The sequence below is a fragment of the Xyrauchen texanus genome, chromosome 14, assembly GCF_025860055.1.
Source record: "Xyrauchen texanus isolate HMW12.3.18 chromosome 14, RBS_HiC_50CHRs, whole genome shotgun sequence".
In the NCBI taxonomy this organism is placed as follows: domain Eukaryota; kingdom Metazoa; phylum Chordata; class Actinopteri; order Cypriniformes; family Catostomidae; genus Xyrauchen; species Xyrauchen texanus.
This window is the reverse complement of record NC_068289.1, coordinates 16,911,221-16,923,937: the sequence shown is the minus strand read 5'-3', so window position 1 is coordinate 16,923,937 and position 12,717 is coordinate 16,911,221. Positions and strand designations below refer to the sequence as shown.

The following is a 12,717-nucleotide window of genomic DNA, read 5'->3' as shown; positions in this document are numbered from 1 at the left end:
AACGTCTGCCCATGCCATTGTGGTGGCATTATGCACGGATTGGAAAGGTCTCCATTCATTTATAAAACTCCATGTCTTCTAGACAGCCTGTAATTAAGTGTGCATATCAAAGCTCAAACCATTTAGAGTGCAGTCAGCAATATCTGCTGGAGGAAAATCCAAGTATGTCACTGAAATTATATTTTAATATCTGTTTATGAAGTTTGAAGTAGAAGTTCAATCATTCTCTGCTGATTTGTTAGACATCTGCTATAACTGTCTAGCACAGTACATTAAGTGCATTATATCTCTTGTGCCATCACAAAGCAACGTGCTTGTGAATGATATTAGGTGTAAACATTTGTTATAGACTAACATTTGTCTAGTAAATCTCCCTCAGTCCCTTTATATTTGTTTTTATACATGACGTCTTTGTTAAGTGGTATGCTCAGATAAGGATTTGGAATTGTATTTTATTGGGACACATAAAGTAAGCTATACTGAAAAATATCTGAATGGCATTGCATTATATAGCAAAATATCAAACCATGTCACATCTTCAAACAAATTATGCTACAGTAGACCTTTTGAGTTTCCATGTATGTTTTTGTCTTAATTTTGCTCAGTATACCAATTTCCTTTTGTGAAATGTCACCAGTCTTTAAAATAAATGCCATTCGATTCGATATTTTATCATCTAATGCAACGACTTGTGCCTTAAGTATCCAAATACTTTTTAGGTCCTCTGTATATTGTGTTTTGGATGCTGGTGTGCTGGTGTCCTAGTAGGATTCTTACTTAACTAGCAATGCTTTCTTGGTCATAATTAAAATAGACTTAATGAAGCACAAACATCTGAGGCCTTATTTGATATTTGTTTACTGTATCCAACAGTAGATACTGTGTACAAAAAGTGTAGGTCTTAAAGCGCCAGCACAGTGGGGAACTTTCTCTGTACCCTGCTGTGCCAGGGTGGTGGGCTGACACTGGACAATATGATGCCAGATTTTCAAACACAGAATACATGATTCATCACAATTTCTTTGTTTCTCTCTCTCTCTCTCTCTCTTTAGGTGACATCACACAGAAAGGCTATGAAAAGAAAAGAGGGAAATTGTTGGCACCCTACATACCACAGATACAAGGTAAACAGCACACTTTATACACTGTACATTAGGGGTGGGAATCAGTATTGGCTTGGCAATATGATATTATATTGGTATCTGGTCACAACACGATAATGTTGTGATTATTTTTTAGTTTAGTATATTGCAATTATTACTGACTTTATTCTGATTCATCTTCATTGGACTATGGTGCTTTGGACAACAATTGCTGATCTGTCACATCTGTATTAGTACAGCAATGTACCTTGATTCCAGTGAGTTCATTATTACATGAAAACCCAGTTTTCAAGTTTATACATATGTTTGCATTTTGGTTGAATAGAAATAATTGAGAATGTGAAAATGTAATGTAAAATATGGATTCTAGGCATTCAAATATTAATGATAAATATTTTGAAGTAAATGATTAATGTAATATTATTGTTGCACATGGTGTATTTCTAGGTCATAAAATATCCACTCATCACCTCTAACTTTCTTGAGAGGTCTGAATTTTATTGCAGTCTACACTGATGAGTCAAAACATTATGACCACTCACAGGTGAAGCGAATAAAGTTGATCATCTCCTAACAAGGCCACGTGACAAGGTCTGGGTAGATTAAATGGCAAGCGATGAATCGCGTACTCAATGTGTTGAGTGCAGGAGAAATGGGCAGGAGTAAAAACCTGAACGAGTTTGACAAGGGCAAAATTGTTATGTTATTTGCCATTTACCTGGGGAAGTGATGGCACTGGATGCATTGTGGGAAGACGACAAGCTGGTGGATGGAGTGTGATGCTCTGGGCAATGTTCTGCTGAGAAACACTGGGTCCAGCCATTCATGTGGATGTCAATTTGACACTTGCTACCTACCTAAACATATTTGCAGACCAGGTACACCCCTTCATGGCAATGGTATTACCTAATTGCAGTGGCCTCTTTCAGCAGGATAATGTGCCTTGGAAAACTGCACACATTGTTCGGGAATGGTTTGAGGAACACGATGAAGAGTTCAAGGATCTCAATCCCATTGAGCATCTGTGGGAGGTGCTGGACCAACATGTCCGATCCACGGCAGCTCCACCTTGCAAATTACAGGACTTGAAGGATCTGCTGCTAATGCCTTGGTGCCAGATACCACAGGACATCTTCAGGTCTTGTAGAGTTCATGCCTCGGCGGGTCGCACTGTTTTGGGGGCACGCGGAGGACCAACAACATATTAAGCTGGTGGTCATAATATTTTGGCTCATCGGTGTAGATTGATCTGAAATACATTCATGGTTTCAGTTCTGTCAAGGATACTCTGAACAAATGGAAACAATGTGTGTGTGTCTCTCTGGGGAAAAGGAGTTATCCACACTACAAAGCTTAAGTCTAAGTGCAGGGTTCAAACTGCCTGAAACTCTCAATTATGTGGTCCTTGCCTTTGTTGTTTGGTTTCAGATGGCTAGCAACAGCCCATATATCTAGGCATGATATCTCTTTTCATGTGCGGAATATAGACATGATAGAGTTATATATGCAAGGTGCACTTTCACCTCTGAAATATAAGAAAGAAAGAAAAAAAGGAAAAAAAAATATATATATATAGAGAGAGAGAGAGAGAGAGAGAGAGAGAGAGAGAGAGAGAGAGAGAGAGATTTTACCTAAGTTGCTGAAATAAAACCTTTTTGCTGTTCTTTGCTGAATTCTTTTCTTAATTTTTTTAATTAAATATTTAAAAATAAAAATAAAATACAAATTCTAGCATAATTTACTCACCATCATGTAGTTTTTAAGCTGCTTAATTTCTTCCACTGAATACTAAAGGAGATGTTTTTGCTAAATGTCCTGGCGGCTCCTATCCATGCAATGGAAAGGAATGGAAACTAGGGCTTTGGAGCCCCTTAAATCACAGTAAAAGTAGGGCTGGGCGATATGGCCAACATATTTTTAACAATCGATAACAATATTTATCACGATATAAATTTCATTCCATTTACGAGGGCGGAAATGCATCCCACCTGTCCGTTAGACCTCAAGAATTAATTAAACATAAAATTAACATTTTTAAATTAAACATGTTTCCAAGTAAACTCCAGATGGTAAGCTACCTTTAAAATGCACCCAGTTTAGGAATTAAACCTACATAATGTGTGTCACCTCTTTCGATGAAATTTCACCAATTTCAACATCTTCAGCTGATGTTTGACTCCACTGAAAGATTTTCTTGTAAATCTCAACAATTCAGCTCAGTAGCTGGCGGTAATGCAACAAAAGCTGCTTTTCCAACTTCAAATTAACATCACAAGAAGAAGAAACACTTTCTTGCCTATGGCAGTGCTATGAAACATTAAAAACGGTTACCTAAAAAGACAGAAATAAACAGCAATGTAGTTGATGTCAGAGATGTTGTTGTGTTCAGTTGATAGCTGTATTGCATTGTCAGTGGTGTCTTGTTTGGAACACAACAATATCATATTAACAGGATCGATAGCTGCTAGCCAGTGGCTGCCGAGCATCTGGCCTCATTGCTGGTTTCCATGACAGCCTAACTGGCTGGTTTCATGAATGTGATTAGTTAGCTAGTTGTGTGTATAACTTTGCCGAACTGCTTGCAGTTTTTAGCGACACATATCCTGATAGATTTGTCAAGATGTATGACATAGGCTAAATTCGAAAATACTCAATATATATTCCAAGTCTTCTGAAGCTATGCAATAGGATTCTGTAAGGAACAGACTCAAAAATATGTAAAAAAAATTTCCCCTCCACCGTAGCTCTCAAATTGTATTCACATTCATGCACATTCAAATATGTAAAACATGCCATATTTGAATTTCAAGAAAGTCATACGTGTTTGGAACAACATGAAAGAAAATTATGTACATCATGACAAAAGTCAAAGTTTTGGGTGAACTATTCCTTTAAAATTCAAACAGTGATGCTCTTTGATCTATATTTTCATCTCTGTTCACTGACCTTGTGGGAAAGCCTGAGGTTTACAGCAAGAGAGCAGGTTACAGGCTATCTCCCTCTACACAGATCAATGGAATCTCTTGATGATTTTGTTCACACTTGATTGTCAATACTTGAACTTCTCCCGTCTGCCCTTACAACCCCCTCAGGAGTCTGTCCCTCACTGGACGCTGCAAGGCAAGCGCAATCTATTCTTCTTGTGTGTTTAATTTTAGAACGGCCCTATATAAATATTTTATGATGCTTGTGGAAAAGTGAACGTCTGTCTGGGCCTCCACTCTATATTTTTTTGGTTTGGCTTTAGAACAGGAAATGAGAGCTTCATTTTAAATTAGCCTTACAGGAGAGATGGCTTTCCATTGTGGGGTTTGTCTTTGCTTTTTTTCTGAGCTGGTGGAGAGACATGCCAGTCACACCACACTTTCCCGTGGTCCTCTCTGGTAAGCAGAACTCACAATTAGTGTGCACTGATAAACAAAGAAACTGAAAGTGTAAGACAGGACCCAAGTGATTTCATGAAAGTTTCTTTCAGGGTTGTGATGCAAAGGCTAGCCCACATGCTGACATATTCAATCATGATGCTATTGTGGTAAAGCAAGTTCGAGTCCAGCCTGTAAAATGTCCCAATCTCATTCCCTCTTTCCCTCTCTCTCTCTCTCTCTCTGAATTATTCCATTCATTCTCCACTGTCTGTCTCCACTTCAGTCATATTAAATATTATCTTTGTCTTCACCCAAAATTGAAAATTCTCTCATCATTTACTCACTCTCATGCCATCCCAGATGTGGATGACTTCCTTTCTTCTGTTGAACACAAACAAAGATTTTAAGAATAAAGTGCTGGAATTTTCAATTAGAAGTATTGTATTGTACAGGCACAAGTAGCTATGTCTCACGTAAGTAGGTTCGTTTAATTAGTTGATAAAGTCTGTGCCTTTTTATTCTATTCTGTTCTTCATTTAACCATTTTAAATTTCATTATGATCAAGACTGGCAAATTACGCCATAAACTAACCGTTCTAATGGCTATATTGTTACCTAAACATCTGAAACATTCTGTCAAGATCTGACTAGTAACAATCTTTGTTGTTTGAAAGCAGGGATGTGATTGGTTGTTTATCAGCCAACTGTGGAGGGACTTTTTTTTTTGCTTAGCAACTGGACAGAGTTACTAGAGCAGTTTTGGATCTGTTATCTTTGCACATAGCTGGGTGATTTTGAAGCAGTATTGTTGAAATTACACACTTTCAGGACATTGTATCAATGTGGATACATGTATTTGTTCTGGATAGAGTGTGCGTGGGTATGTGTGTGTGTGTGTGTGTGTGTGTGTGTGTGTGTGTGTGTGTGTGTGTGTGTGTGTGTGTGTGTGTGTGTGTGTGTGAGCGTGGATTTATCACTTTGTGGGGACCAAATGTCCCCATAAGGATAGTAAAACCCGAAATTTTTTACCTTGTGGGGACATTTTGTCGGTCCCCATGAGGAAAACAGCTTATAAATCATACTAAATTATGTTTTTTGAAAATGTAAAAATGCAGAAAGTTTTCTGTGAGGGTTAGGATTAGGGGTAGGGTTAGGTTTAGGGGTTAGAATATAAAGTTTGTACAGTATAAAAACCATTATGTCTATGGAAAGTCCCCATAAAACATGGAAACACAACGTGTGTGTGTGTGTGTGTGTGTGTGTGTGTGTGTGTGTGTGTGTGTGTGTGTGTGTGTGTGTGTGTGTGTTGTGTGTTAGATCTTATGATCCAGCAGTCCCTATTTCTTTTGATGTTGCAGACTGTACCCTATTGTCCTGATACAACTTTTGCAGTCAGTAAGCTTTTGTTGTGTTAAGCAGGATTGGAGGTTTTCAAGTGTTTCCCGGAACCAGAGCAGAATGAATTGAGTATGTCTAGCCCCTACAGAGACTAAAATTTGAGACAGAAGTTCTCTAAGTATAGTTAGTACTATTATGATATTACTGTGCAATCATTGGAGATATTAAGCTGTTCTAATGGAAACCAGAGATATTTGAACACATTTCAAGAGATACTTAAAAGGGATGTTCCGGGTGTTTCCACAGGAAATCCTTTCAACTCTTTCCTCAGTTTGTAAAAACAAGAAGAAAAAAATCACATTTATAGTAGTGCGCTTACAATGGAAGTATATGGTGCACGGCATTCCTGAGAGTTTAAAGTGTGCTCGTTTTAATTGCTCTCAACACAAATCTGAATTGTAAAGTTTTCTAAATCATCCTTTTTTTTAATGGGATGTTGAAGTCGATTTTTGGTGGATGAACCTCTAGTGTAGAATATCCTACTATATCCTAAACTAGTCCTACAGTTTGCAACGCATGTTGTTTGTATGTCTTTGTATCCCTTGGTTACGTATGTGACCTGTCCTGAGCCCAGTTTGGTGTTTTAATGAATATTGGCCCTCATTGGGAAAAGCCCTAATGAATACTGTGCCATGTCAATGCAGTCAACTGGAGTTCTTTTCAATAATTGTAGGGGTAAGAGCTCAATTTGGAGTGGTTGCCAGGCAAAGGGTTTGGAGGTAAACGATCTTGTGTATTTTGCATTGGCTTTGTAGGAAAAAGGACAGTTTAACATGAAGATAGTAGGTTGCAACCTGTCTTAAAATGTGATGAATGTTCTCCTATGTCACAAAGTTTAACAAAGAATAAATTGTTTGGTTTTATTTAGATTTGATGACAAAGGGATGCGAATGCACCTTATTCACAAAATTCTTAATCATTCTTAATGCAGTTACCACAATTAATGTTGTGCTAAACCAAATTTGATTTAAAAACATGTTCTGCTGATCATAACATGAGTTGTCCATCAAATGATGATTAAATAATGGAGAAAAGTGTTATATAAATATATCCAGATGTGCTGTGTAAAGGAGCACCCTTTTGGCATTTAAAAAAAACATTTCAGTTTCCCGGATCGCAGTGGTGGAGAGATGTTGTACAGTCCAGTAAAGTGTGAAAGATCATAGTAGTCTGCTGCCTTCTTCACAACACAGCACTCAGAACTGACCCGTAAGTTGGCCAATTGCGGCATGTAAATTGTGTACAGTACTAATTTTGTGAGCGCTTGTGTGCTGTTACCTAATTTGCATAGTTCCTTTAGTGTATTGGGTGCAGACCACAAGTACATATTTATTTTTTGGTGAATTTTCCCCCATAAGTTTTTAATACCGAATTTGTCTTGGATTCCTTATAAATAAATTCAAAGGTATTTTTAGCATTCATCGGATCTCAGGGGTCACCAGACCTCAGATCAGACCATAAGCTTCTTTGATGCCTACTGCGTAATGGGTCTTACATAACCACAATACTGCATGAGTCATCAGTCTGAGCCTTTTTCTGAGCTGGAGGAGATTTCTCACATTCACAGAACTCCTCTTGACATTGAGTTCCCTGTCATTTGAAATTTAATCCAACAGATGGTTTAAATGCAGAGGTGACGTGTCACTTACCATCACTTATTCTCAAATTATCAGTAAGTTTATTACAAGTTATCTGAGAGGGATGCTGAAGTCCTTTCTGTCTGTGGCTGAGATTAAATATGAAGTCGTTGTAGTTATCAATGTATGCAGGGCTCAAGACTAATATATATGAGAGCAGTGGGACCGGTGCCACTAAGTTCTACAGTACCTGATTTGGTTGCACGGATGAAAAAGGATTAGTTTTTGTCTGTAATTTAAAAAAACTTAAGGACATAAACCTACAGTGATTGTATTATTTTTTTGCACAAATACAGTAAGTGCAGTTGCCAATAATATTTCATATTTTGTCACTATGAGCTTAAATTTGCAAATTCAAATTTACTGATAATAACAACATCTGTCAAATATGTATTTATTTATATATACCCATTTTATGTTACTGTGAGAAGTTGGGACTCCTACTGATTAAGTTCAGTCATCTTATAGAATTGCCGAAGGCAAACAAACAAAGCCAGTTTATTTTTCCTACAATTAAAGAGCATTAGAACAGATTTTACACAGAAGGAAAACTGATAGCTTGGTTCATAACAAATGTGAAAAATTATATAGGCATCCTATACATAGTGCTACCATAGTATCCATAATTGTACAGTGGAATCTGTAATTGACCCTTCGCTAAGCTCCACCACCTTGGTTTGCGTTGCTTACTCTGATAAGCTTTGCAGAACTTCCCATAAAAATTAATAGGAGATTGTCATGAACGGCACAGTTTTTGGCAGAATAATTTAACAAACAGAATTGATAATATTCTTTCGTGGGTCTGAATTAAGACTGACATTATAAGACATATTTATCTGACATTTGTTGTAAAATAAATATTTAAATTACACATTAATTTGATTGAAAATTGATTGTGGAGATTGTGAATCAGAATCAAGGCAAATGATTATCACAGTCACTTAAAAAGAACAAAGTGTAATTTAATGGTGATAACACACTTGATAACATTAGTGTGAGTGAACAGAGCTGCTTATACGGTCTAATAACACACACAAACACACACACACACACACACACACACACACACACACACACACACACACACACACACACACACACACACACACACACACACACACACACACACACACACTATGATGCTGTGAACTCTTTATCTGCAATCATCTTTGCTAAGACCTGAATCAGTACATAAATAAATTAACATTAAGTTATAAGCTTTAATTTACTCTGGATGAATTGATGTTGTCCTTGCAGATGTTATATGCCATTTAGTGAAGCCCTGGAATGTTTGGTGTTTTTAACAGTGCATTTATCAACATGATTCGTCTAAGACATTGAAAAATTATTTGAATGCACTTTGACTGCAAAAGTGTATTGTGTATTGCAAAAAAATTTAATAAAATTCAAGCTATTGCTGCCTGACTTTTAAATGATGACAAAGCATTACTATCACCCTTATATGCAACTTGAATGTATATTGCTTAGGGGTTGGTAAAAATATAGATTTTCCGATCCATCGCGATCATTATTTGAACAATGATCTCGATAAAGGGTCGATCTTTTTACTCTATGCACTCCCCCCACTACAATGAGAAATGCAGTTTTTTGTTAGAGACAGTACCGGTTTTTAACGTGTTCAACAAATCAATGTAAATACGTGTAAATAGTACAAATTATGCAATTAAACAATAAACTTGCAACAAAAAAATATATGAAATATAATATCTTATTTATTGATTGAATACATGGATTTGTTCATTTTTAAAAAGCCAAAATGTGACCAAAATGATGGAAAACTAATCAAATATAATTAGTCAAAATAATATTTTCATAATGTACCTAGTAAGAAGGTCCCCAGTAAAATTAACAGCATTAGCTGGGAGAGAATTTCATTCAAATGTAAGCAAAAGGAACATTATAAGTGAAAAAATACCCATATGAATCAATATTGAATCAAATCGGAATCTAATCTAATCGAGAATCGGAGAATCGGAATCTAATCAGAAAATCTGTATCAATACCCAGCCCTAATATTGTTATTATATTTTAATTGCCTGTATATTAAACCTGTTTCCATTTTCTTATTACATCCTATAACTCTTAACCAGGTAAACATGATAAACACTCTTTTTGTTGCTCTCCATAACAGAAACAAGCAATAAAAGACAAGACATTTCGTTGGTTGCTTGGTTTCTATATCTGTGGTTTCGCCAATGGTAGCCTCACCCACAGCAAAGTTTGATCCAAAATCCCTCTTCACATAGCTGTAACATACATAAACATACACATGATTTTGTCATGGCACTCAGAATTTACACTTTTATATGAATTATTCTCTCAAATGCTTTGTGTTTATATTTTCTAATGGTTTAATTTTAAAACTGTTGCAAAAGTATATGCCAGTTTGGTGAAGCAACGCTTATTAGTGAGATGTTTTCAATGGTGAAATCATTCCACCACCTTCAAAAGAAAATATGGTCTCGTACTGTGTAAATTACTCTTACTACCATATAACTGTCACATCAGAACAAACTCTAGTGCCCTGGGCTGATGGACGATTTGTGTCTCTTCAGCCCATGTCTGTCAGGATTGAATAAGTGTTCTGAATGCTGCAGTCTCTGCATCAGCACAGCTTCACCATGAGAACTCTGTTCAGAGCTGATGTGGTGTAGAGGGTCGATTGATCTAAAGGTATCGTATTACCCAGATAGCAGAGAAGTTTGAAGTCAAAAGAGGATTTATTCTGCAAACTAAATGGAAGGATAGCATTGAAATTGTATAGTTTCAACTCAGTGGTTTATTAGAAGACTCACTTTAAGAATGTTTTCTTTATTGCAAGACAGCTGGTCCTTTAATCTTATTGGTCAAGCAGCTTTCTAAGGGTGTGTTCACACTTGGCAAGTTGGGTTCGATTAAAACGATCTCTGGTGTGATTGCTCTGGTGTGATTGCGGTTCATTTGAACAATTGTGAACGCTGCCATCCAAACCTTGGTGTGCACCAAACAAGCAGACGAGACCGCCTGAATAGTGGGTCTCAGTCCGCTTCCGACTGATTCGACTGATATATGAATGCAGCATGGACCAAATATGTCTAAACAGATCAATAACAGGAAGTAATTTGCCTTTAATATTGACCTCAAGCACACCTGGTTCTTCTCATCTTAGGAGCTATGTTGCCCATTACAGGTCGGTACAGAACCGCCATCAGCCGTCCTTGCAGCATATCTTCTTTTGTGTGTGCAACGGAGGAATTCCTGCTGTTGTTTTGACACTTAAAATTTTTTTTAGCACTTCGTTTGTTCTCAGCTGGTAAAAAATACTACCATATATACATAAATCCAATGAGCGCATTTAGCCCAGCAGCCAGCATTGTTTTGTATGTTCGGCAAGTTCCGTCACAAAATATAAGTCATAAAATCTGTCCTATCAGGTTGTGACCTTATTCTTATGCCTCTTGTTTTGTATTTTAGGTTAGGTGTTAAAAATGCCAGTGTGAACGTTAAGCAAACCACGACTAAATGTATAATTTTCTTTTTTGCGGACCAAGAGAACCAAGAGAACTGAACCTCAATTGTGAACACACCCTAAGAGTGCTGATATTTAGTTTAACAGCACTGGAATGCTTTCCTGTTTTTATCACTCGGATTGCTCAAAGACAAGCAAGCTATTTGTATCTGGAGCAAAATTAGACAAAATAACTGTCCCTACTGTGCCTAAATTGTAAGTTACTCGATGTAAACATGTTGTTTACCGAACTGTTGTATAAAAGCAATATCGCACTCAGTCATGCTGTTTTTCTGATTATCTGCAGCCTAGCTAATTTTCAGTATAACAGCACTGTTGCTCGTGTAATATTGCTTAAATATATTTTTTATATATCGCTAAAGAGTGACCTTTTATTCTGCAATGCTGGTTTTGTTGATTCTTCATTGAATTACTTCTCCTTCTAGCAACCCCATGCCCCATGCAGCTCAGTCAATTCGATATAATTGCCCTTTTCTTGATTTGTTTTACACCAGTTAGCTTGCTAATAGGTGAAATGTCAAGTATGGAAATGTATGTAATGTATTTGTCTCTCAGCTGAGATGCTAATGTTGTGTTGTCTCCTGTGTGCAGGTGTAGATCCCTCTCTGCAGATAGAGCACAGGATCCAGACATCACACGTGGTTCCTCCAGGCTCTAAACAGAACAAGTCCAGGGCGGCTGCCTCAAGGGATGAGCGCTTCCGATCAGGTACGAACAGCTCTCTGGAACAAACCTAGCCATTTTTTTGTTCTGCATCTGCTTTAGTAGTTTTTGTTCAAAAGCTGTTAGTAAACAGTTATTAATATGTAACTTGTTTTGTCATATCTTGTTAGTTGGGATTTGTCTAATGGTATTGTACTGTGTTGTCTAAAATTGTGTCTACACAGACCTGCACACAGAAGCAGTACAAGCAGCCCTGGCAAAATATAAAGAGAGAAAGATGCCGATGCCCTCAAAGAGACGCTCTGTTCTAGTGCAGTCCTCAGTTGAAGCATGCACACCTCCAGGTAAAAACCACAGACACAACACAGACAGAACATTATGCAAAAGAGGGATACAGTCCTCCTCATCACCCTGTCTCTGATCTCCGGATTATTTTGCAATAATGACCGGCTGACTGTACATTATCCCTTACATATTAAAACATATAACCAGGGGTTATTACTAAATCCACACAGCCGAGTTGAAAAGTGTCTATACATATTGTTCCGACACCCCTGATGTAGACTCTTTTCCTGAATAATTTTGTTATAAATGACCTCATAGCACTGGTGAGCTGAAATGAAGACTCCTCTTACTTGATAATAAAAGATGATCTAGTGTGTTGGATCCCCCTTAAGATGTTCAGTGGTTTATCCCGAGTGCTAAATGCACCTCTCATTTGTACAGCGCTGCGCAACTAATGCAGAGCACTTAACAGCGCAACGCAGACCACAAAACCTCAATTAAACTGTTCATTTTCTGTAGTATGTATGATTTAAAAGAAATGTTATAAAGTCATATTAAAACTATAAAAGGGAAGACATCTACTTAGCTTTATTATAACAAAAGTAAATGTGACTTCTGTTTTGTTCCATTAGAAAATGCAATAATTTTTTTTATAGAACCCATAGTTACATTGACCTACAATGAGCCATTCATGGTCAAACCTGTGGAAATTCTAAGAAATTAAAAAGTAAAATAAA

At 37.1% G+C, this 12,717-nt stretch overlaps 1 protein-coding gene across 3 annotated transcripts in view; it reads left to right on the top strand.

The window, feature by feature from the left end:
- Window positions 1–12,717, top strand: part of LOC127654861 (disco-interacting protein 2 homolog A-like) — a 201,834-nt gene that overhangs the window by 123,048 nt on the left and 66,069 nt on the right. For all 3 annotated transcript variants that reach the window (XM_052142367.1, XM_052142366.1, XM_052142364.1), the window contains exons 2-4: window positions 1,053–1,124; window positions 11,624–11,740; window positions 11,920–12,039. In XM_052142367.1, the coding sequence (XP_051998327.1) occupies window positions 1,053–1,124; window positions 11,624–11,740; window positions 11,920–12,039 (309 nt within the window). The remainder of the gene's footprint in view (window positions 1–1,052; window positions 1,125–11,623; window positions 11,741–11,919; window positions 12,040–12,717) is intronic.